Source organism: Tetranychus urticae, chromosome 3, assembly GCF_039701765.1.
Source record: "Tetranychus urticae isolate SD_2017Ah chromosome 3, NJAU_TeUrti_SD_1.0, whole genome shotgun sequence".
Lineage (NCBI taxonomy): Eukaryota > Metazoa > Arthropoda > Arachnida > Trombidiformes > Tetranychidae > Tetranychus > Tetranychus urticae.
Genome location: NC_142960.1, coordinates 5,980,164 through 6,005,334, shown reverse-complemented (window position 1 = coordinate 6,005,334; position 25,171 = coordinate 5,980,164). Strand labels below are relative to the sequence as shown.

Sequence of the window (25,171 nt, the reverse complement as noted above, 5' to 3'; positions counted from 1 at the left end):
CATTAAAAAGAAGTCTAATTGTTAAAGCTCAAGTTGATTATACATGAAGCCTTAACCCAAGAGATTAGCACAATCAACTGACAGGTTACAAGTAATTGAAGGCAAAAATGTTTTCATTAAAATGTTGTTATTAATTAAAGAGCGTAAAAATTGATTAAATTGATTGAAGAGAAAAAGAGAAATAAAAGTGAAAAAAAGAGACAGAAATGAATCTCAATATAAAAATGGTAACATGAAATAAAAAGGTTAACTTGAAATGTTGCCTGTTTTGAAAGGAAAAGGTAAACTCAAATTTGGGTTAACTTATTTCCATTACAATTTCAATTCTGACTGGACTGTGATTATATTTCCTGAAGCTAAATGCTGTGAATTTATCAAGAATATATTTACCTTCTTTATTTTACTCAATTCAGTAGCTGAAGTTCATGTTGTTGGCTGTTGATTTTCAAATTACCATTAAAATGAACGTCTTATGAATATATAACATTTTTCTACCTTTTTTACTTTTCCTTTTGATTTGTTCATTTCATTTTGATTTCTTTGATACATTTTTCTCACCAAACTTGATCAGGTCAAGGCTAAAATGTAATACAAGTAAACGGGTGTGATTAAGAAGCAATTCAATGTAATCTTAATACTTAATCCAAGTCAACTGAACAAGTTAATGTTTATTCTAATCAGAAACTTTTAACCTTAATATGTTTTTTTTGGGGACATGACATGATACTATAGCTATTATTCAATTGTTGAGACTGTGATTGGAAACAGATTAGACTTTAGATTTAAACTGATAGCTGTTCAAAGGGTTCAATTATTTTTCAATCTTTCATTCAATTCATTTTTATCCAGATTTGGTTGATTAAACCAATTTTGGCGCTTCCATTTTGATTGGCTATCTATTTAGCGCCTTATTTTTCTTACATTAGGGAAGACGAAGCCATCTTGATTGAGCTTTTGTTTTTAACCATATTTGTGTAACCATCTGTTAATTTAATTAATCCATGTTAAATCATTTGATCATTTGTTTTTAATGTTATTTTTATCAAATTGTCAATGAACTTGCTTTACTTTTGTGATAATCATGATGATAATGAACTGGTAATTATTTGTTAAAATTGTAACTTTGAGGACTTTCAATATTTACAGATGGCTTTCAACAATCCTTACCAAGGGTAAAAAGGAAACAATCAAGTTAGTTAACCCCTTTCTTATTGGATTGATCAGTTAATTAAAGAGTCAATTAACCATCTCAATTTGATTAATTTACCCGTTTTGAGTAATTTGCGTTTTTTATTTGATTTATCGTCTTTTAAACATGATTTTAGATGAAGGAATATGTTATAAAATTTTACGCTGGTAACTTTCAATGGATTGAAATTGAGTAAACATGGATCTGTATGTTTCTCGTTGTTCCCATCAATGTTGCAAGTTAATCAAGATTGCTTCCTAATTGGAACTGGAAGTTATTTCATCGTTATCAATTAAATCATACATTAATTATAGCCTCAAGTTTGGTCAAGATTTAGGATGGAAGGAAAGTGAAAACATTTTTACGGTGGAAAACAAGTAAAAAATTGATGACAGGTTAAGAAGACAGGTTTTACCTTTTTGTCTGGACTTTTTTTTTCGGTAGGTAAAGAGGAAAGATGACAAAATTTATGGTTCTTCTGATAATGTTATGAACTGGTTTTACTCCCATCATCATGATCATCTTTGATTTTAAGTTAAAAAGAAAGGTACATCTTTTATGGATTTCTATTAAAATGTAAGTTTAAACTTAAAACCTTTACTTAAAACTCATACAATTTTCATGATTTTTTCAGATTCAATTTTGAACCATTTTTCATCTTCAACCTTTTTGCAAATATTCAGTTAAATTGCAATAATGTCCAATTTTCTTGGTTAATTGTCATTTTGTGTATCCCACAGGATTTTGACATGAACTGTAAATAGTATAACTTGTGATTAATAGACGTAGAGGTTGATGACGAGTTGATTGAACAAACAATCAAAAGAGATGAAATTTTTTTCGTGTCAGTCTTCTTTTTCAATCAACATTTAATCTCGATGATGATGATGTTGATGAAAAAAAAACCAAAACATTTCTTGCTTATCTTACCAGTAAATTGATTAACTTAATCAACGATAAGTTGAATGAAAGTTGATTGACTTTGAAGCTTTTCAATGTTCAAAATAATGTACGGAGTTGAATTGTTTTTTGGTGAACAAAATACTGGACAAAAAAGCAAACCTGAATCAATTTCTAGTTTATCTCATTATCTATTCAGCAATAATAATAATAATATACATCTAAAATAATCTGTTACTGAATTTATGATTATTATTTTGTTGCTTTGTGAGTGATGATTATCATTCAAACCAAAATAGTGTTGAATAGATTGAACAACAAGAAAAGTTAAAATGGATGTAAAGAAACGAAAAATCATGAAAACCTTCTTAAGAAGTTGAGTTTTTTTTCTTCTTCTGATTATTATTTACTTCTCAAGTCTTCTATTCAATTTCAGCTTTTTTACTCACAAACAAACTACACTGTATATATATACTGTCTATGGGCTTCTATGTGTACTTGTTGCTGTCTTACCCGGTCCTAATCGTGATGAACTGATGAAGATGATGATAACTTTAGGCTTGATCTGGCAGAATGAAATGATGATGATGGAGAAGAAGAAAGTTAAGGCTCAAAATGAAAGCTTTGTTCGTATAAAAAAAATCTTTTTTTTTGAGTAAAAAAGTGAAACCACAAGTGAAAAATAGTCTTTCGTTTTTGACAGGTCAGTCTTTTTGCTCTTCTCCTATCTCCCCTCTCTTATCATCATTTCACCTTACTCTCATCATCATCTCATCTTACTTTCCTCTTTCTCACTCTTCTTTCGGCAATAGCTCATTATTTTCTCTTCACCATTTTTTTCTGCATCTTTTCCTTAGCCAATAAGAGGTGAGGTTTGAGGCAAGTTTAGTTTACCTCTGAAGATGAAAATGATGAAACCACTTGTTCAAGAGGGGAAAAGATGATGATGAGGAGGAGGTGAGGAGAGGGGGAGGTGGACAAGAAGCTAACATTGAGGTTACATATAAGCTTGATCGTTTTCACCTTCTAGGCCTACCTTTACCTAAGAGAAAAAACAACAACAAAAACAACCAATACTTAAATTATACACTTTTTTTTTATTTTCCAGAAAAACAACAACGAGGAGAAAAACGATGATTTGATGTAGTTGGTGGTGATGGTGATGAGGACGATGAAGATGATGATGATGGGAGAAGATGAGAGGTAAAAGTTATCTAATAACAACACCACCGCTGGATCCCTTAGCCTCTCCTTGATCACGTTTCTTGCAGTTTTCATAGTCAAAGTAATAGGAACATGAAGCAAAAAAGATAAACCTGATGAGGGATCAAGAAATGGAATCGCTTTGGTGCAAAAAGGGAGTGTTTATCATTTCTCTTACGAACAATCTTCTTTTTTCTCCTTCTTGGCCACTTTCTTTCTCATCCTGGAGGAGATGAAAAAAAATGGATGATTATGCTGAACCTTTTTTTTGCAGCCTTGCTAATAACCTATCAACCAAGAAAGAAACTCACTTTAAAGCAATACGATTTGTAATAATAATTATCTTTGTTGTATTCATCTTTTTTTTTATCCTCAAATTTATGTTGTTTTTTTATTTGTCTTATTTACAGTTTTCCGAAAAGGTCAAGATGGTCAAAGTTGGAGGGCAAAGATTTGGTTTTATGTTTCTCTTGTTTTTACTGGCTAAACTAGAGTAACCCAAGCTATTCAATCGTTTGCATTCATTTCTTGGTCTTCACGGTTGATGAATAATTTTTGGCCGATGAAAAGAATGATTAACTGAATCTCCTTCAATCAATTGATTACTAATGTTGATGGAAAGACCCCTGAAGTGAGAAATGATGATGATAAGAATTCTGATAAAGGTGAGAGAATATCTAAAAGGAAAAGGTTTTCTCCAAATGCTGGCCAACTTATTATTTAACCAATGGTATCCATTAATTCAAAATGAAAAACCGACTCACTCTCACTAACTTATCATCTTATCATCACCATCGCTTCTCTCACCCTCTCTCCCACTCTTCATCTCCTTTGCTCCAAGTGTGAGCCTCATGTAAGTAATATCATTGATAATAGATATTATAATAATGATAATGATAATGATGAAAGAAGTTTCTTTGTTGAAATATAAAATGGCAAAAACTGAGTGAAAATGGTGATGAAGTATTAGTATCAAATTGATGAGAGCCAAAAAAACCGACAAATGATTGGCTCCATCATCATGGTCAACAGCAGTATTAATAAAATCAAAGAAACTTTCATTATCATCTTTCCCTATTAATTTTCTTCTTTTACTTCTCTCAATGCTTATTCTTTATTTCATTTCTAATTTTCCCTTCTCCTTAGTATAAATCATTTTCTAAATTCATCTTCTCTCTTTCTCTCACCTAGAAGGTAAAGACGTTGTTGGTGGGTGAAATGTAAAGAGGGTTTCCCAAAAGCCAAAAGACCACTTAACAAGTTGATGAACGCCCAACCCTTAACTGAATTAATGATGATAATATAACAGCCAATTTGATTCCTTATTTTTGATCCTCATCTTTACATTCCCTTGTAATGAGAGTCAAGGTTGTTAAGGTAATGATCATGATCACTGAGATGATCAGGATAGTTTTAATATATTTTTGTTTTATGGCGCTCTTGTTACAATTTTGGACTCTCTTTTTTTTAACAATCATATAACAATTATAATCATCATATTAATGTAAATGTATTTTAATGTTTTTCTTTACCTTCCATCTTCTTTTGCGCTCTTATACTTCTTGTAGATTCAGTTATTGGAAAATCATTTGATAAGCTTTAAAATTCAATAAGCTCGTAGTAAATCAGGACTAGAAACAAAACAAAAGCTACATTTTATCAACCAACAAGGTAAGGCTTAAGATGTTGACAAAGAGTAAGATGGGTGAAGAAGATGAAGATGAAGAATAAGAAAGATGATGAAAAAAAATAAGTAATCCTATTTATTATCTTTCTTTTTGCTTCTTATTTTTCCTCTTGAAATCTTTTTCTACTCATCCAATTCATCAACTTATGTTTACACCTTTTTTTATTCATTGCTTCAACTGGGATTTCATTTTATTTTGTTTTTATTTCTTTTTTTCAAGGAATTGGATTAAGAACGTTGAAAAGGATGAATTTTGCTTTTCTCCGAGTTCTGTAATTCTTGTACTTTTCAATTTTGGCCATTCTGATCAACATCACATTGATTATATACAGTGATTCTGGTAAAAACACAGTGTTAATACGGAGCGATGGATTCGGTGATAGGAGAAATGATGGCAGAGCAATTTTAAAATGATGATATTATTCAATATTCACTTGTTAATGTCAATGTTTGGTGATTTGATTATCCTGATGTAAACATACGCTATCAATAATAATAGGAAACCATGAAAAGGTTTTCTTTTGTTTGCTCACCATTAATCTCTTTACATCCTTATCCTTTATAAGACACATCAAGTTGATGATGTTGAATGTGATGATGATGATAAGCGAGTTTGGTGCTCTTGATAGCTGTACAAGTTTAATCACTGAAAAAGGAATCACCTTAATCTTGAATGGTAATGCTGAAACACAAACTCATCCTCACATTTTGCTACTCTTTATATCATCACTTGTTCATTTGCTAATTTAGCTACTTAATCTGCCTCTTCACCGAGAGAATCAGCAAAATGTAATTTCACTCCCGTGGTTACCTAAACAAACAACAACTATCACCAACACAACTCTAAATGGGTTTAGGCCTGGGGCTGCTCACATTATTACCGCTTATTACTTCTTGGCGTTGCTGTTGTTGTTGATATTTATTATTTGATTATTATTGTTATTATTACATCAACAAACATCAACATGGAACCTTAATTCATTTCATTCAGTTGACCAGATCAGCGATCCAGGAAAGAAAAATAACATTTTTCTTTTTGTTGCTGTGAAAGTTGTTGACTGTTGACTGGAGAGTTACCATGGAATGAGTTTCATTTCACACCATTGAGAAGTCATTAATTTAATCTATTCTGACTGCAATAGAGAGTCAAAATTAACAGACAAATGAAAGAATTAAAAGTTAATGCCAATGATTAACCTTTCATCAACAAATAATTTCATTTTCTGGGAACCAAACATTGAGCTTTCCTTCCAATTATCAAGCGCAAGTTAATCTATTTCATCCACTTTTCTTTACTCTCAGTGAACATTATCTAATTATTGTTCATTGAATATACCGTAAGTTATCATGTTTTACTCAATGTTTCTTCACATCAAACATGGTATAAACAAGTTGAGATATTATTGACCCGCCTGTTGAAGATAATCTAACCTTTCACTGTCACAACACCACTCAAAACCAATCAAACAAATTTCAAGTTAATATTAACTGTTTTTATGTTTCCGTTGACAGTTTAATCGCGCCGTTGGACCAAGTTGCATCCGTTGGTTGATGACTTTTTTTTAATATCATCATTCTCATCTCCATCTTCAACATCATCTTCATCGTCATCTTGCCCAATCTCTCACGGTTTCTCAAAGTGTCTGGTCACTTTCCAATTTTTTCCTTCCCTTTATAACAGCCATTTTAATGTTGGCCAGCCTTGAACAGTTTTTTTTGTTCATAATCAAATTGTTATCATTACCATTCTTAGATTTCTCTCATCATCTTTCATTTCATTCTTTCTCCTCCTCTTCAGCATTCTCATCCTTTCTCAAACACTTTAAGAAGGCAGCAAAAAAATGAAAAAAAAGGAAAGGAAAACAACTCAAACCACTAATAACTCTCTTTTCAGATCTCCCTGTTTTATCATCATAATCATCTTTATCTCTGTAACCTGCTTTACTTTGCTTTTCACACTCAATCTTTAATATAATTTTATTTGGGTTCCTAAGACCTTTTAAGATTAAGTTTAATGAGTTTCAGTTTTGTGTGAGTGTGTGTGTTTATATTTGTGTTGTGTGTGTTTGGTTAATGTTATGTGTGTGAAAATTTTGTCTTTCATTTTCAAAAATCAACACGTTGGTGAATATACAAAGCAAAAAAGACGCACACAAACATCACCAATCCCAACATTCACAGTCTTGATACTTATGCATATCAGATATTGTTAAACAAAGTCAATAACTTGGGCAAAAAAAGGTTATTTGATTTGTGATTTTTGAGACAAAAATAATGGCACAAGGAATGCTGGCTGTTTCCATGTTTAACGATTCAGGTTCACTTTTCTTTTCTCTCCTCTTTTGCTTGTTTTGGTGTTTTCTTGGACCTTTTTTCACCAATTTTATGCTCACATTTTACCTTTCTTTTATCACTTTTTTCACCCAAAACAACAAAAAATAATGATAACACAAACCAAATTCAACTTTCACAAACACTTACCAGCCGATAAGCGATAAGATATAATAATATACATTAACAGTGTGAGCGAAAACTATTTGAACCAAAGATTGCTTATCTTGTGGGAATTATTAATAACAGTGTTGACCATAGTAATACACAGAAATAGCACGATTCACGTTTGTTTAGCGAAAGCGGTAATTAAAACACGTCCAGTCTACTTCATTTGAAGATTGAACACTTGGTTGTGTTTGAAAGGTTTTTTTGTTCATTCATGATTTCCAGAACTTTTTTTGCCAATTTTAAAATGGAAGTTCGAATCTTGATTACTTTTTGTTTGCCTTTTTTTATCCAAACAATGTGAACATTGAATTGATGATAAATCTCTTTTCTTGTCTCTTCTGTTTTTTATTTATTTCTTGATCATTTCAATGTAAACAAATTACAGAAATAAAATTCAAGATAAATTCAATTCATTATATTTTTCTTTCCTTTTCTCTTCCTAGTCTTGCATCTTTATATCCTCATAACTCCATTCCTACCATTGGTATCTTGTTGATATTATTCATTTCGTTGAATATTGCCAAAGAATGGAAACAAAAAAATTAATGGTTAACTGTGTTCAATTTAATCTGGTTTTACTGTCAGCAATTTTGGGTTCCACTTTTCTCCTTTTTGTCTCTTTTCTTGGATTTATTTACATCAATTGTAAGAAGAACCTTGTAGAAAAAAAACAGAATTAGATTTAATGGTGATTGATTAAATTGTGTTTTCACTAACAACAACGAAATAAATTTTAATATTCAATTGGTTCTTGTTTTGGGCATTTCAATTCATTACAATTGATAGATTTGACAATTATGAATGTAACGATGATTTATCTGCACCTCAGATTCAACCAAATTTAACTTATCTAAATGGTGACAGTTAAAAGTAACTTACAACTTGTTAGCTCGTTTTGTTGGTGATACTGTTGGTAAGCGCAATTTTCCTGGATTCCGATTAAGGTGAGGTTAAACAGTATTTCTTTTATCCCAAAGCAATGTTTAATTAATCTTGTTCAACCATTTATTGGAAACCAATTAGAGGTGAGAGAGAGAGAGAGACGGCAAATCAAACGAAAGATTGATTAAAAAACAGGTAAAATATACACACTTATTCAAATTAAAAGTGAATAGAAGACAGTAAAATGAGATAAAAAGCAAACAAAAATTGAACAAAAATAAAGGCAAAAATAGTCGAGTAAATGGTAGCTACAAAAGCAGTTTAATTACAAACTGACAGCTTCTAATAAGAATGATTGGCAATTAAAGGTTAATAAAACTGAAAGTTACGTTCAATTAATCAAAAGGTAAGTAATTAAAAAACATGAGTAAATAAAGTTAAACATTAACAGACTGTAAATTGTTGCCGCATTACAATGAAAACCAAATGAAAAACCGTTGGTTAAATTAAACAAAGGCTTAACCGGATTGGTCAATCTAAAAGAGTCACCATTTTAGCGGTTAAATCAAACCTTGAAATGTGAGGCTAAAAAACGTCAACAAAATCAATTCTGTGTTGATAGTTAGTGTTGATAGATTGAACAATGAAATGTCGATAGTGACAAAATAATATCTGTTGTCCTAAATAATCAAATAGTGGATTTTGATTAAGTAAAAGGTTTGTGTTGAAGCGTTTGTAAAGTGTTGTTAAGGGAAGGATGCGAAACACGCAAAATCGTGAAATCAAAAAATGTTATTCAATTGGTTGAGTGTTTATTTTTTAGCCATCATCACCATCATCAAGATCAACATCAGCAGCATCAACAGCATCACCATCAACAGCAACAACATCATGATCATCATCATTATCATCTGTTATTATCACCATTATTTTTGTTCCTCATCAAATCTCTCTCATTTACTTTAATATGGATCGCTATTTTTCCCTTCAACTATTATTAAGTTGATCTCAAATTAGACTTGATTTAACAGGTTAAAGGTGATTATTTTGGCTGTTAATCTCATTTTTAAATAAGCATCAATAATAGTGAGTGAACCAGTAAAAGCAAACAATCGAAACGGTTGAAAAACAATTCAATTAGAAGACCTGAAATAAACCAAGAAAAGGTGCAATTGGTTTACAAATGGTTGAATTAATAAGAAAAAAAACTGGTCATTGGATTTGACCTTATCCTTTAACCAACAAATAAAATGAGCAACTGAAAAGGCCTAATGGATTTGCTGTTGCTTGTGAATCCCAAGAATTCAATTTCAATGGTCATTTTGAGCAATTGAAAAAAAATATTCAATGATAATTGCAGCAATGATGGTTATGGTGATACAAAGGCAGCAAGCAAAAAGGTAAAATTTTAATGTGAGAAATTGAAAGGCCAGACAAAGTAGTAACCGTTCAAGATTCAGTTGATCATCATATTCAGATTGTCCTCAATTTCACCCAATGAAATGAACAAAAGTCCACCACCAATCATAGATTATTATTATAAAAATCATTATTCAAGCTGAAAGAAGGCTCCAATGAAAGGCGCATTTGTTACGCTTAATCTAGTTGTATTGCTGCATTTGCTGGGAGAGAGAGACTCGCAATCACAGAATTTTTCATTGAGAGTTGAATAGTGTTATATGTTTTCATTAATGGTACAACAATATAACCAATTGATCACAATCAGTTGAAGATGTTGAAGAAGCAAAAAAAAGTGGCAAAAATAATGGTACAAAATGTGTAACAATACCAAATGAAAAAGGCTTCTTGAAAGCAAACTGACAAATAGATGTATATTTGCGTGAGCAATAATATTCATCAATGGAAGACAAGAAAAGAGCAGCTTTACTTGTTACCTCATCATCACCATCATCATCATCTTCTTGCCCATCTTGCCCATCATCACCATCATCATTTTCACCGTATACTCAGTTGAAATAATGTGTTGACTCTTCTCTTTGGAGAAAAATCCATTTTTACCTTTTCACAAAGGCAACCTCAACATTATTATGATTATTATTGCTGTCAGAATGACAGTTACAATTGCTTCTTCTTCTTCTTCTTCTTCATCCTCATCATAATCATCATTACAATCATCATTATAATCATCAACTTTCTTTCATCAACATCTTTACTCTCTTCACGGTCAACCTTTTACCTTTATTCACTGGCTACTGACTTACCAGCTATAATTTTATTTCATTTCAACTTGCTTTTTTCAATTGCCATAATAATGGTTTACAGGTAATCTTGCTTTCCTTTCATGTATCTTTCATCGAACCTTCAACCGAAAACTTGTCCATCTTTAGGTTCAGATGAAAATGAAAGGTAAAAATTTACCCATAATCATCATGATTGTTACAATTAACCGTCAACTTGACTGAAGGCAATATACGGCAAGAACAGTGAAATATTGGCAAAGTTGAATTTCATATTAATATTTTTCTCTATTTTTTTCCTTTGTTGTTAAATTGCTAAATTTACAGTTTTATTATCATTTTGGTCAGCAAATTTCATTCCATTTTCATCATGTCCGTTCAATATTTCCGTAAAACACTCTTAACCAGCATCGGAAATCCTTGGTTAACGTGATCATTGGAAATGATTGATTTATTTCGGGTTAGCCTTTGCTTATTCAAAAATGGCTCCTTCACTTTCACATCCATGCCGTTAGGCCTAAGCAACCTTTGGATTTTAAAATATTTAACGTAAAATGTTCAACTCAAATTATCATCTAATTAGATGATAATGAATATTTTTGAATTGGTTGCGTGTAAAATAATAAAACTCAACTTGAAGTAATCTATTAATAATTGATGTTCAACTGTTCATTTACTGACCCGCTAATACACATTTAGTTTTGTTGTGATGAACCTTCAACCTTTTGTATATTGTTTACTAGATTAACTGCGACAGGAAATACATTGCGTTTCAATGTTAATTATAATTTTACTTTTCTCATCACCATCAACATCATCAACATTTACACCAACATCGTCTTCATCATCTTCCTTTTCCCATTTTCTTTGGCCTTTTTAACCCTCACTTGATTCCACTTTACCATTGCGTTTTTACTCTTGATTATTCCCATTGTAATCTAATGAAATAATCAACTTGTTTAACAACAGAAACCTATTTTGCTGTTGACAATCTTTGTTCAATGAAACTCCAAAAAATACGATGATTACCATTTGAATAGGATTCGCTTTTCATTCGCCTTTTCACCCAAAAATCATCTGGAATTGTTTTCACTCTCAACTGGTTTTCATTTCAATCCGTTTACTCAATCTAAATGTATATTTGGTGTTAATATTGAACCATTCAATTGATTACTTTGACGTTATTACGTCGTTAATCCTTTTGGTTGATCACATTTTCATTTAAAAATTACTTTTTCATCAATCAATCCAACTTACAGATTGTAATGATTTTTATTTTAAAATGGATCAAAAATCAAAAGCCATTCATGTACATTGTTGGTGCAGATAAATCAGTTTATTAATAGGAATCGATTGTACAAAGTAATTAAACATTAATATTTAAATACAGAAACAAGGTTAATATGATCAACAATAAAGAAATAATATTTAAAAAAAAGCGACTTCACATGACATTTGTTAATATGCTTGCTAACAATGGTTATATTGGTTACTGTTTAAATCAAGGAAATATAATAAACAATTAGATTAATCTTTAATCATTTAAACAAGTTGATTAATACTTTTTTTTCATCCTGAGTGCTAACACTATTAATAATTGTTAAGCTTATTATTTAGATAACCTAAATTTTAATTTCTTGCACACTTTTTCATAATATGATATTTGCATCTTATGATTTGCTATTTTTGCCATGCAGCAATATTATACATTTGTATGTTCATATTTTTGTCACAATAAACATACAAAGCTTGATAGAGAAGTTAATTGTAAAACAAATCATCTACTTAAAGGTATAATCAATTATGTATAACACTTAATTAGATTTAATTTTCTTTACAATCTCTTTTGTTGGTTGGTGATAATGGAAGTTGATCAAACTCAAGAGTCAGCATTAAGTTAAAATCTGGTTCTTTGTCATCTGGTTTTTTTGCATCTGATTAAGAATATAATTGATTGGTATATTAAAAATAATGAAAATAATATCATAATATCAAACGCAATATTATTGTTTTTATTATCATCATTTATTGCAATGCAACAGAAATAACTTTCACCCAAATGATAGAAAGATGATCTGATTCTCCTGGAAATCCAGTATAATCTGGCTTGAAACGGTATCAAACACATTTTCCACACTCATCCTGGTGTTTTGCTCTTTCTATTTTATTGTGAGTTTTGCATCTTATCATTAAAATTTATCATGTTATCACGCCAATGATGATTATCGGTGAACATGAATCGCAGGTATAAATGTCCAAATGAAGGGATTTGCAATCATTCAGTAACCAAACTGTAATAAAGATTGTTTAGAAATTAGTTTCATTGATAATCTTTTTTTTGTTGTATTAACATTAATACTAGTATTTACTGACCGTGATTACTATTAGTTTGTGTTTCCAACTGATTCCTTTTCAATTGTATTTACTAAGCATCTAAAATGACAATTCAACTAGTCAATAAATTATCATCTCTTAGTTTCGCCGAAACTAAGCATTCTCGATTTTTTCGATTCCCCTTTCGCTATTATGTCATGATATTTTCCGCTTTCAGTGGCGCTTTCATGTTTGCCTCTCGGTGTGTCATCAATGTTGCCCTTCTTGCCATGGTTTCATCAGCAAAATCAAACTCAACCCATTTAATGGTAAGCAGTCTACTGACATTTATCTTGTTTAACCAAACTTGTCCGATACTTATTGGTTATTTTTATCATTCCCTTTCATTATCCTACTATCGCCATTCTGTTTGTCATCTAAGAATGAAACAAGCCAAGTTCCCACCAATTCAGCACCTACATTCGATTGGAACCAAGCACAACAAGGAGTGATTATTGGTTCCTACTTTTACTCTTACACAGCAATTCAAATAAGCACTGGTTTCCTGGCTGATAAGTTCAATGTTGTCAGGCTCGGTGCATTATCTCATCTTCTTGCCACTTTGGTTACATTTATTATTCCCTTTGCAGCTAGAGCAAATTATATTCCTTTAGTCATTTTAAGAATTCTCTTGGGTTTCATCCATGGTCCAACTTTTCCCTGTTTGTATATACTCTTTGAAAAATGGTTTCCACCGCAAGAGAAAGCATTTGCTCAGGCTATAATGACTGTCGGAACCAATGTTGGTGTTGCCTTTGTAATGCCCATAACTGCCTGGCTTTGTAATAACGGGTTTGCCGGAGGATGGCCATCAGCATTTTACTGCATGGGTTTGGCTAATTTGGTATTCACAATTTTATATTTCACAACGATCACTGCTAATCCAGATAAAAGCCCTTTCGTCAGTGAGGAAGAAAAAAAATTCATCTCGGCCAATGTTATCAAAATACCTAAAAGAAAAGTAAGTTTCGTTTTAAAACAATATTAATAACCTGCCTTTCATTAACTGATTCTGGTGTTTTCTGTGAGCTTCATGTTTCATGTTTTGATTCTTTTATCGTTATCACATCAAATGTTGTGAAAAACTAATATGAGTTAATATTGCGCATTATTTAGATGATGCAAAGTTATCATCTTCACTCTCTAACTTTTTATGAAGCTCACTTTATTAGATAATCACTATTTTTAGGCTCATTGTAGGTTAATTGAACCAGATTCAGTGAGTTTTTTTTTCTGACTCACATTCATTACCAATCCAAGCTAATTAACTCAATGAACTCATCTTGAATGAGTCTTGAAAAGACATAACACATATTTTTTTGTTGCATTAAATGTTTCATTTATGGAAAAAAATGAACGAATGAGTTGAATAGTCTATACAAACATGAAGCAAACTGCTCATTTTGAATTCAATGACAAATTCTTGCAATTAACTTTGATCTATCATGAATTAAATTTATTCATGTTTCCCTTTACTGATTTAGGTTAAAGTTCCTTGGAAATCAATGTTTCTATCACTTCCTTTATGGTCAGTGACCATTGCTCGAGGAATAAGTTCCCTTGGTTATCATACAGTAAATTCAAAAATACCTCTTTATTTGGAAACTATCCTGGGTTATCCTCTCCAAGGAAATGGTTTAATCAATTCCGCGTTTTACCTTGCTGAAGCACTGGGTCAATTCATAAGTGGTCCTTTATCCAAATTCATAGCAACCAAAGGTTATCTCAACCTAACTGTGACCAGAAAACTCTTTGAAAGCATTGGTAAGTCCATGGTTTAACTAATAACATGACACAAAGTTAAGAAATGTTAACAATTAATTATTATCTCTAAGCGACTTAAGAAGAGAAACAAAGCTTTAGCTAATTGAAGAGCCATCTTGAAGTGAAAATGGTGCGAAAAATGTAGAGAAAGGGAAATCACTCTGCTTTTCCCTTGCATTAAAGAAAGGGAAAATGACACTACTTTCTTTTTAACCCGTTTTTTGTTCACCAAATTTTATCTTAATCCTAGACTTGATTTCAATTCTAGACTTTCATTGTTTTCCTAGTTTTCATTTTGATTTTCATTTCAATTTATTTCAATCATTTTGGTGACTGTTGAATCGATAGAAATCCAATTTCAATTCAAATCACATTCAAACTCATTGTTTACTTTGTTCAATCTTTTTCAAATGAATATATTACAATTTGTGCCTTTTTTGTTTTCTTTTTCATCTTGCTCTCAGCTCTTCTTGGACCAGCTTTATTTTTATTAAGCATTCCCTTATTATCTGGTAAAGCTGAAATCATTGTTCTTGGCCTAATATTGACAATGTTTACCATGGGAGCTACTTCTGGAGGTGATATTCCCATTGTTCCTGAAATGGCTCCAGGTGTTGTTGGAACTGTTTTTGGATTTGCCAATACAATCTCGTGTGCTAGCGGTTTCCTTGCCCCAATGACGATTGGTTATATTATTGGTGATGAGGTAAGATTTAACTGTGTTACAATATAAATAGCCATTTTAATTCATTCAAGAATCATCCTTTTCCATCAGTTTTTCCCATTAACTTTGAAACCGTTCAAATTGAAATAATTGTGTTCAACTATTCAGTTCAACTTTGTTAACAAATCAACCATCATTTTTGATTATCAATTTGATGTAAAATAAATTGAAAATTGCAATAGTTATCATTTCTTTTTCCACTAATATTCATGATTTTTTCTTCTTCTTCTTTCATTTCTTTTTCTCTTGTATTTTTAGATCTTTTCAGTATCTAAATGGAATACTGCATTCTACTTTTTCGGTGGTTTACAAGTTATTGGCGCCGTATTTTTCACATTATTTGCAACCTCAAAACCTCAATCATGGGCACTCGTTGAGAATACAACAAAAGTTAAAAAATGTCAACCAAATAATACATTGAATGTACAGACTAATTCAAATGATGCCAACAATAATCAAACTGGAGAAGCAGTTGAAATGGGTGATAAATCAGTTATTGGTTCCAATGATAATGTATGAGAAATTTATTTCATGGTCAAACGAGTTTACAAGTAATTCATGTTATCCATTGTGATCCATTTTTCGCTATATCTGATGTCCCGGAGTTTGTTGTAATAGTTTTTTGTTATTTTGTTGTGATCGATCTAACAATTACATCAACATGAACACTCTCAGCTGATGCCAGTTATTCAATTCATTCATCTTATCAAGAAAGCACCTATTGAACACAATAACTATAACCGCACTTCGCATCTCCAAATCACAACGAACTCGCAAAACATTTAATCATCTAAATTAATCAACATCATTCACGGTCACTGGTAAATTACCTTGCATGGGATTTAGACGGTAAATTTACCAGTTGAAATCAATTTTATTTTCAAACAATTGCCTGATTAGTATTACTCGTCTGTTGATATTTGCCATATGTACAGAGGTTAATTGATGTCTAGTTTATTTATGGCGATAAGTTTCAATTGAATTCAATTTTTCCCTTCACTATCAAATTATGATGCTCATTGGAATGGTTGAAACACTCAATATCTCAGCAATCATTTCCTACAAATCAAGAGCAACAATCAAGTTACCCAAAAGTAATTGTTTATTAATTAGTGAAATATTACTCTCTACCTTGTATTATTATTATTTAATCTCACCCTTTAAACACTACATTCCCAGCTATCATCAATCAATTGTCCCAGTTAACCATGGAAAAAAAGAGACCAAACAAGATAATATTATAGTTACCAATTTTCATTTTACGCTCTAGATTAACCAGACTTAGTTTCAATTTGAAGCCATTTATTTCACTAAACCCAAAGCTGCATAATTTAATAATAAAATTGTGTATATTTTTTGGTAAAAAAAGGAAAGCATTTAAGTTTAGCTAATAGTTTCAACTGATCTCTTTATTTCACTAATCAACTTGATTGTTGTTTTACCCTTGTTTCTCTGATTCAAAGCAATTATCAAACCCTTTAAATTGTTGATATTAAATCCAAATGAAACTTGTCTTCACAAAATCATGCCATTAAATTAATCCAACAGCAAATACAATCAACTCTTTTCCTAACAACCTTACAATGTAAATCACCATTCTACCATTTAATCATTGTAATTATTTCTAGTCATACAATAAAAAGCTCAATTGTAAATTATCAACTTGCAAATGCTTTTAATTATTACCATCATCAACCAACTTCCCAAGCTTATTAATAAATTTCATTGGTTAATTATAATACTTTGATTTACATTTTTACATTAACATCATCAATCGATTAATCCAATTTGATTGGTAAGATGCAAAATAATTTAAATTATTGATCCAATTTTGTTTTCCCTTTCGATTGGAAAGTCTGCTTCAGTTAACCAAACCTTTAAATCTACTTGTAACCATTAATTATTGAATAATATTCATTTCTAATTAAATATTTTTAAATATTGATGGTGATACAAATTAATAACTAATAACTTTAGCTATATTAGTCAACAACATTAGATTCAGTTTAATAATTAACCTGAATGAGTGAGAGTCTGAAAAATTGTCACTTCGTTCTTAATTTATAATCTTGTGAATAATGAAAATGAAATATTCAATCGTATTATCAACTTACGGAAACCTAATCAAAACCAGACTTTAGTATTTAAAACATGGTTAAGTTGATTAGGTTGGAATCAATCTGGTTTAATCATTAAAGTCACAAGTAAAGTCACGGTTTTAAATTGATAAACTTGAAGTTGTCTATTCAGTATTTATCAAAGCTAATTGGGTACGAATGTTCATATTATTTCATTTTTATCGTATATTAATATTTTAAAACAATATGAACATTTGTACTCAATGTAGCTTTGATAAATACAGAATAGGGATATTAATGTTTCTTGATCTTTCCGATAAATCATGATTTCTTCCGAGCTAAACTGTTTTTAACTTATTAAGTTGCTTATCTAATAATATGTTTTAATTGAACTTGCTGTTATTAATGGCTGAGATTTGTTCAATTTTAGGTAACCAGTTTTTAACCGGTTTTTCAAATTAGTTGATTCATCAATACATTTTTCACTTTTACCTATTTGATTAAGGGTTTCAGGTTTGTTAATAAACCATGATTATTGAATATAAGGTTCACATGTAATCAAGTACTTCCAATGAATTGAAACATTTTATCGTTTGATGCTCTAACCCATAATAGACAGTCAGATGTTTATTACATTTGATTACAAAGAGTGATACTATTTTTCATGATGAATATCAAAATGGTTGCTTGTTGTTAATTAGCTTGGATAACTCTGAAGCTGCTTTTTTGTATTTTAATTAAATTTTGGTCACTTACAGTGAAGGACTTTCATCTTGGAGACAATCATTTGCAACTATCTTCAAATGTCACAATGGTAACAATATTGTCCTGCAATACCATCAATCAGTAGAAAAAATAATTCAGGTAATCATCAGTGATCAATAGGGAGACATAAATCATTTATAATTAAGTTTCTTGATAACAGTAAAATGTCACCATCAACATGAAAATGTCCTCTTCTGGTGAATGTCCCAATCAATTAATTATACACATTAACAGTGTAAGTTCCAAGTGAATGAGAGGAATAAAGAGTTGAACAAATTTGTACTTTCAGATAATGAGATTAACAGGCAAAAGTAGTCAATAGCCAACCAGTCAGGCAAATGAAGTTAACAGTGAAAATGGGTAAACCAAAAGGAGAGCTCAACAGTATTAGTAAAAAGTTAAACAAACCACGATTAAACAAAGCCGCTTCTAAACGCAGTAATCGCCCATTTGATCCAATAATTGCTGTCAGGTGTGAATCAATGGTAAAAATATTCCAATCAAGATATCGCCTTATAATTACTTTATTATTTTTTGTGGCTGCTGGTTACTTTTGTTTAACTCAAATCTGGGAACTGACCAAAATTTTAAGCAAACTTGAGACTGTTTTGGTCGAGAAAAACATTCAATCAAAAAATTTGGTTCCACCAAATTTTTCCTTCTGCTTTGATATAATGAGATTCCTTAATACGACCAAACTTTTCAAAAATTTTCCAGATATCCTAAAGCGAACCATAGAGGAACAAAAGGCCATTCCTTATCTGAAAAATTGGACTCTCCACCAGATTATTGCGGAACACGAGCTTGGTGAAAAGTTTACACTGTCAATGTTAACCGTTGGTGAATTGGCTTCTAACATGTTGCCCTTTGCAGCCATCATGGATAAATGTTACTTTCTAACCTCATCGTTGACAATTGCACCATGCAATTCATCTTATTTCCAAACGTACATCTTTAACTGTCTGTATTGCTTTGAATTTACTTGGTTTCCTGGAGGAAGACCTAATAAGCCTTCACCAAGCTTTAATCCGAAAGGCTTGCAAACTCCTGGCTTTCATGATCTTCGTTTACTTGACATGCATCTCAACTTGTCCCTAGTTTCAGGTACAAATGAGATAATCGCTTTTGCCCATCAACCTGGACGAATTCCTTGGAAAGAAGAATCTGATTTATTGAAATTAGCTACTCCGGCTTCAACCAGTATTGTGTATGGTTTAACCTACGCAGAGACGGTTAAAATTAATCTAGGTGCTCCGTATCCAACCAAGTGTACCGATGAAAATATGAAAGTAAAAGCCTCATCAGATCATTCATGTTGGCATAACTGTTCAGCAAATCAATTTTCAGAGTCAACTGGATTCTATCCTCGCTACTCGATTATCCGTGACGGAGGAGACAAAAAGATTCTTGATTCTTATCACAAACAGGAAAGATACAATTCGTTGATAAATAAACTACAACGCCAGTGTGTCCAAAAATGTGGAAGAACGGAGTGTACAGAGAGAAAGTTTGCCGTCTATACTCTGTATAATCCTTCTAGATTCTCACCGAATGGTAAATACGTAGTTATACATTATGCACCACCATCGTTCAGTCCTCGCAGCTATCAGTTGATGCCTGCATTTGGCGTTGGACTTTACTGGGCCTCAGTACAGAATATAATTTCATTCCTATTTGGTGTCAACTACCATTCAATGTTTTGCTTTTTTGCTGATGCTTTTCACAATTGGTTGGTCTCATTGTACCTGAAAACATTCAATGGTAAATCCCAATGATGACACTGAATAATTGCCTTTAATCACTATAATAAACCAACATTGACCAACACGGTGAAGATTGATGAGTTGATAAATAATACAAGAATTACAGAATTCAAGGAGATTTGAATATCATTGTAACAATATTAATCTGATAACCTTTCCTTCTGGTGCATGTTGCTCACCAAGAATCATCCTATCACGTTGATAATCAAAGGATAACAGAATCAAGATAGATTTATGGTTTGATTTCTGAAGAATTGTGATAATTAAACTAAACAAAATCAAAATGAAGATCACTATGATTAAACAGAGTTGGTCTTGAAAATGGTAAATCAAGAATAAATTACAGACAATAAAGATGACATCTTAAGATGTAACCGCGTGAATTGCGCCAAGGAAACGAGACTCTTCTTGAGTCATCCAGCTTTAACCGCTAATTTCAATTTGCATTGTCAATTGTTGAAAATGCTATCAAATCAAATGCTATCATCAACTGATTGTAAATTCCCTGATAATATCAATTTATTGTACCAACTGAATTTATTGCCAGCCAAGAAGATGTGATGATAATTCAAATTTACCCAGATATTAGATAAGCAAACATTGAAAGGAGTAAATACAATGTCCAAAATAACATGTTGATTTATTTCACATTTTACATTTTCCTCTTTATTTTGGTTCAGAATTTGTGAATTTGAAATGCAAAATAACATTAAATTGTTCAACTAAACCTTAAACTGTGATTTGAATGTTGATCATTTGAAGATAATCAAATGATATATCTTGATGAAGAAAAAGGTTGATGTAAAATCAGGTAAACCATTCTGCTCTAATAAATATGAATCAATATTTTCACCTTTTCTTGACTTTCACCTTATTTACATATTTTGATGGTAAAATGTGTTGCTCAGGTTTCATGTAAAATTTCATTAATTATCATTGAAATATTTTCTGATTATTTGATTAAAAGCTGTTGATTTAGCCAAATGTCAATACAAATCTTGATCAATTGTAAAGTTGAAAGTGTGAAAATGAATGCATTTATGCTCTGCTTATTAAGTAATATGAAACTCAATTTTCATTTGTTATCCATTTATCCATGCTTCTGGTTGACCAATTTTTTAATTACAGATTAAACGATTAATCAAATGTTTAATCGTTCAACTTAGACGCGAGTTACCGTTTTAACAATTTACAATAAAATATTAACAGTTTGAAGGTTAAAAATTGAGATTTAGGTGAGTTTAAATTGTTAATATGTGAATGTTTACACTTTTAGCTGACCACTAAATGTAAACTGTTGACAGCTTAACAGGTTAAGTGCCTTTTTTGGTGATTAACAAATTGCTTTTAATCACCAGTTTAAGAGTCAACTTGATGGAAGAGTAACTTTCAAAAGTCCATTTAATCCAAATGTTAGTTAATCACCAAAATATATTTCCATGTTCACCTAGATTCGAGTTTAATCAATTCGGTTGAATCATTTCAACTGTAAATTACCATTTCAATAACATTTTTTGATCTCTTCAATTGAACCAGATAATCTTGTAACCCAAATCGCTATTCAGATCAACAAAGGATAATCCAAAGACTCAAACGTTTGTAACCTTTTGGATTCACATTAAAGTCAAAACTACAGTTTGTACAACAATTTATGGTTCAAGCAATGCCATCTAATGTTAAACAGCCAAACCTGTAGTCAAACATCACTGAACTTTATTTGCTCTTAAAATGATCTCACGATGATCTCGTCAGCATTAAAGATACCAAAGAAATTCAGTCTAGATGAATGAGATTTTTTATGCTCATTTTTTGATACTTTTTTGTCTGAAAGGTATTTTATTCACAATTGATTGAGGAGATTGCAAGATATCATTGAACAATCAACAAAAACCGAGGCTTGATCAGGTTAGTATTTTCTAGTCAAGTTATTGCAATTTTGGTGTAAAATTCAGCACAAATATTTCCCAAAACGATAAAAATCTTAAAAGTTGACCGAACCACAAAATCACCTCAAGATTTCATGGGTTTTACTGCTTAAGGAACTGGTTTTGTTTAGATTTACTGGCTTTCAATCTATAGATTTTATTCAATCACTTTTCTAAACTGAACAATCAACTCGGAGTCGATTGTTTGACTGAACCGTAATCGAGAAAATTTGCTACTTAGTGTTTAATTTAGATGACAAAGTCTGTTAATTAAATCTAAAACATTTAGGGTTTGCACTTTAGCCATTCATACTTATCTATACATCTATACAATATATGAAGTCAAACTATAAAATTTTTGCGAACTGTGAACAAACTAAACGGGTTCTAAAGAAATTGTCACACAGCCTGAAAGCCATGATTGAACTGCAATCACTGAAATATTACGAAATAATAGTTTACGAAAATTTTTTTAAAAAATTATCTATGGAGATTAAGAAGCTTATTACCTCAATCCATGACCACATTGTCCACATTGTGTGATTTTTTTGCAAATCATAGCTAATTTTGTTAAAGTTAAAATGGTTAATTTTTATATAAAGTTAGTTTGTCCAACTATATAGACTGAAATCGCTTTCGATCTTATAACTTGTGGTCAATTTTTATTATTTTGTCAATATTGCGCGTTTTTTATCCTTGATGGTAGTTTTTATTAATAAATTTGAACCAGAGATTCGGTTTTTATGAAATTCAGTAATTACAATTCCTGGAATTGAAGAACCATGAAACTAGAGTCTCAAGGACATTCAAGGTCATTCAGTTATTTGCCCTCTAAATGACCTTTGCATGTGTCAAACATGGACCGATCTGAAAAAGTTTAAACTTTCAGAATACGACATGCAAAGGTCATTTAGAGGTCAAAAAACGAATCACCTTGAATGTCCTTGAGTCTCTGGTCTCACAATTCTTATATTTGGGTAATTATACTGACCAAAATCATAAAGATCTTACCTCTGGTTCATAAGCTACTGTCGACTGCAAAACTTGATGCTTTCAAAAGACTGAATACTCAGAGCTTGAATGAAATAACTGATAAGGAATTACACAATGCATTGTGTGGTTCCTGACCATTACTTAAACAAGTGAGCAAGCTTATTTTCAAATATTGTTGAGTATTGATATGTACTGTGTTTTTTAATTACGACAAGTTTAAATATCGAAGTACGGTGATGATATTCTAACTGAAGTAGAATGGACATTCAAGAACACTGACAGTGGGACCAAAGGAGGACATTACATACACAAGCTTACGTGGAAGCACCGGTGATGATGAAAGATTGGAATTCGTAGCGCAAATCGGTGATAAAACGCAACAATTAAAACATCAAACGCTGGTCAACGCCTTATCTACTCGCATGGCAGCACCTCAGCAAACCCCACCTGTGTTCAATTCAAAAAAGAAGGCCTTAATAACGTGGGATCAAAACAATTTTCGAATATAATTCCGAGAATCTCAACTTTGAACCTGAAGGACCCAAAAAGTGGAATGTTTAAATGTCTTCAGACTCTGGTCTCAAAATTCTTATTTTTTGGTCATTTTTGTGTTTCCACTTTTTGTTGCCCATTTTTTCCTAAACAATTCATTATTTACTTACACAAGTATAATCAATACTTGAATAATAATAATTCATAATGATAATAATAATAAATTAAGAATGCAGAATGATGATTTTGAGAAGTTGATCGGAAAATCAATGATGAGAGGTTGAGATGCAGAAAGTTGATGAAAAGTTAGTTGAGACTTGACTCAAGGTAAATTTGGTTAATTGCTTAGCTTTTCATCTTTCAAATAATCAATATCATCACCGTTCTTTGATACAGTGTGAAAGGTTTCGGTTGGTAATCTGAGTCGAAGACTGCACTACTTGCTTTCACTACAAGTATTAAGATCGAATCTAGGATCACTATTGCATTCAAATGCTCTAAATCCTACTGCGAATCAAGATATCTCGTTAGAGATGATTTAGACACAATTCAAAAGATTGAACACTTTTACTAAGAGTATGACTTTATTGAAATTAAAGAAATTATAAGAATAAGTTTAGCTCCGTTGAAGGAGGATCGTGAAAGTTATAAAAACTGAAAGAATTGAATTCTGACTACATTTAAGAACAATGAAATTAGTAGTAGTGGGCACATTGAATGAACTTGCTTTTTATAGCGAAGTCTTAACAAAGAATACAATTTTGGAGGGACAATATGAAAGTGTTCTGTTTTCTCTGTCTATGTTGTCGTCTTTTTGGGTAATGGTACCAAGTGACTAAGATGCTTTTTATCTCTAATTAAGCTTGATAAAGCTATCAGCCTTTACCTTTAGTAATATGTCTAGAGACATAAACTGTGATAAATCTCAAGAGAGATGGCTCTAACCTTTACAATGCTAAGGGATTAAAACTTGTGTGAGATACAGTTGAAAATCATTAAACAAAAAGAAAGGGAAATTCAACTCTCTTTCTCGATGTCACTTAATTTGCAACTTTTAAGTTTGGTTAAGATTAGCTGAATCTTGTGGTCAGCTTAACAAAGATAAAGTCCAGATAATGGACTGAACTAAATAAACAAGTTTTGAGACTGCACTTAGAGACTTTAACATAGCTAGAGAAATACATAAATCTAAGATAAGGTAAAATATTGTTTGAACAATGGAGATAATTAAAGAAAAAGTTAAAATGAATAAAAATGAATCTTGAGATTCGGATCAAGAGACAATGCATTGAATCAATTTAGGAAGCTCAGATTCCTACCCAACACTTCCCTGAATTTGAGACAATGAAGGCTTTCTAAAGTGAGGTTTATGGATTGTTTCTTGATGTAGAATCGGCAGAGGAAGAACTCTGTCGAGTTGGATAGAAGACATGGCGTAGCACTTGTGAGGGATGGATGACTGTGTGTGAAGATGATCCTGAAGATCCGGTTGATGTAAATGATTGATTTGATGATGTGGTATAATATGAGACATCCGATGTAGGGAAATAGCGATCTTGACGGTCTACTCTTTGGAATGGACTTGGTGGCAATCGGTATGGTAATTGTTTTCCCTGTGCATATCTGTTTGAATGAGAAGAAGAGGAGGATGAGGAAGAAGAGGAGGATGAATCTGAGTTCGATGAGGAATCTGTGTTGGATGAAGAACCAGTTCCTGAAGATGAATCTTCATC

At 31.5% G+C, this 25,171-nt stretch overlaps 2 protein-coding genes and 2 long non-coding RNA genes across 17 annotated transcripts; 3 read left to right on the top strand and 1 right to left on the bottom strand.

Annotated features, from left to right (window-relative positions):
• The first annotated feature begins 936 nt into the window (after window positions 1-936).
• On the top strand, window positions 937-6,988 carry LOC107371442 (uncharacterized). Of its 14 annotated transcripts, none has more exons than XR_016199770.1 (10): window positions 937-1,191; window positions 1,326-1,566; window positions 1,634-1,765; window positions 2,526-2,792; window positions 3,198-3,621; window positions 3,703-4,145; window positions 4,487-4,669; window positions 4,861-4,963; window positions 5,200-6,316; window positions 6,492-6,988. It is a non-coding gene; the product is annotated as an uncharacterized LOC107371442 (long non-coding RNA). The 14 variants fall into 14 exon arrangements; XR_016199763.1 differs by having other exon boundaries at window positions 4,484-4,669; XR_016199771.1 differs by having other exon boundaries at window positions 1,326-1,765; window positions 3,198-3,292; window positions 3,361-3,621; window positions 4,484-4,669.
• Window positions 6,989-7,663: 675 nt separating this feature from the next.
• Window positions 7,664-13,076, bottom strand: LOC112539878 (uncharacterized). Its single transcript, XR_003083845.2, has 3 exons — window positions 12,935-13,076; window positions 8,361-12,852; window positions 7,664-8,137 (listed from the first exon to the last, which is right to left on the bottom strand). It is a non-coding gene; the product is annotated as an uncharacterized LOC112539878 (long non-coding RNA).
• On the top strand, window positions 12,849-17,084 carry LOC107371441 (sialin). The gene is made up of 5 exons (XM_015939523.3): window positions 12,849-13,203; window positions 13,317-13,895; window positions 14,419-14,698; window positions 15,163-15,404; window positions 15,681-17,084. Exons 1-5 carry the CDS (start codon window positions 13,000-13,002, stop codon window positions 15,939-15,941), a joined length of 1,566 nt encoding a protein of 521 aa, XP_015795009.2. The 5' UTR covers window positions 12,849-12,999; the 3' UTR covers window positions 15,942-17,084.
• Window positions 17,085-18,242: 1,158 nt separating this feature from the next.
• Window positions 18,243-21,011, top strand: LOC149093254 (uncharacterized). The gene has a single exon (XM_089269064.1). The coding sequence runs from the start codon at window positions 18,604-18,606 to the stop codon at window positions 20,038-20,040; it is 1,437 nt and encodes a 478-aa protein (XP_089125190.1). The 5' UTR covers window positions 18,243-18,603; the 3' UTR covers window positions 20,041-21,011.
• Window positions 21,012-25,171: the final 4,160 nt, after the last annotated feature.

Coding starts and splice junctions, on each gene's coding strand:
- LOC107371441 (XM_015939523.3), top strand. CDS start 13,000: ATGACAATTCAACTAGTCAATAAATTATCATCTCTTAGTTTCGCCGAA. Junction 13,204..13,316: donor CAAACTCAACCCATTTAATG/GTAAGCAGTCTA, acceptor TTGTCATCTAAG/AATGAAACAAGCCAAGTTCC. Junction 13,896..14,418: donor TCAAAATACCTAAAAGAAAA/GTAAGTTTCGTT, acceptor TTACTGATTTAG/GTTAAAGTTCCTTGGAAATC.
- LOC149093254 (XM_089269064.1), top strand. CDS start 18,604: ATGAAGTTAACAGTGAAAATGGGTAAACCAAAAGGAGAGCTCAACAGT.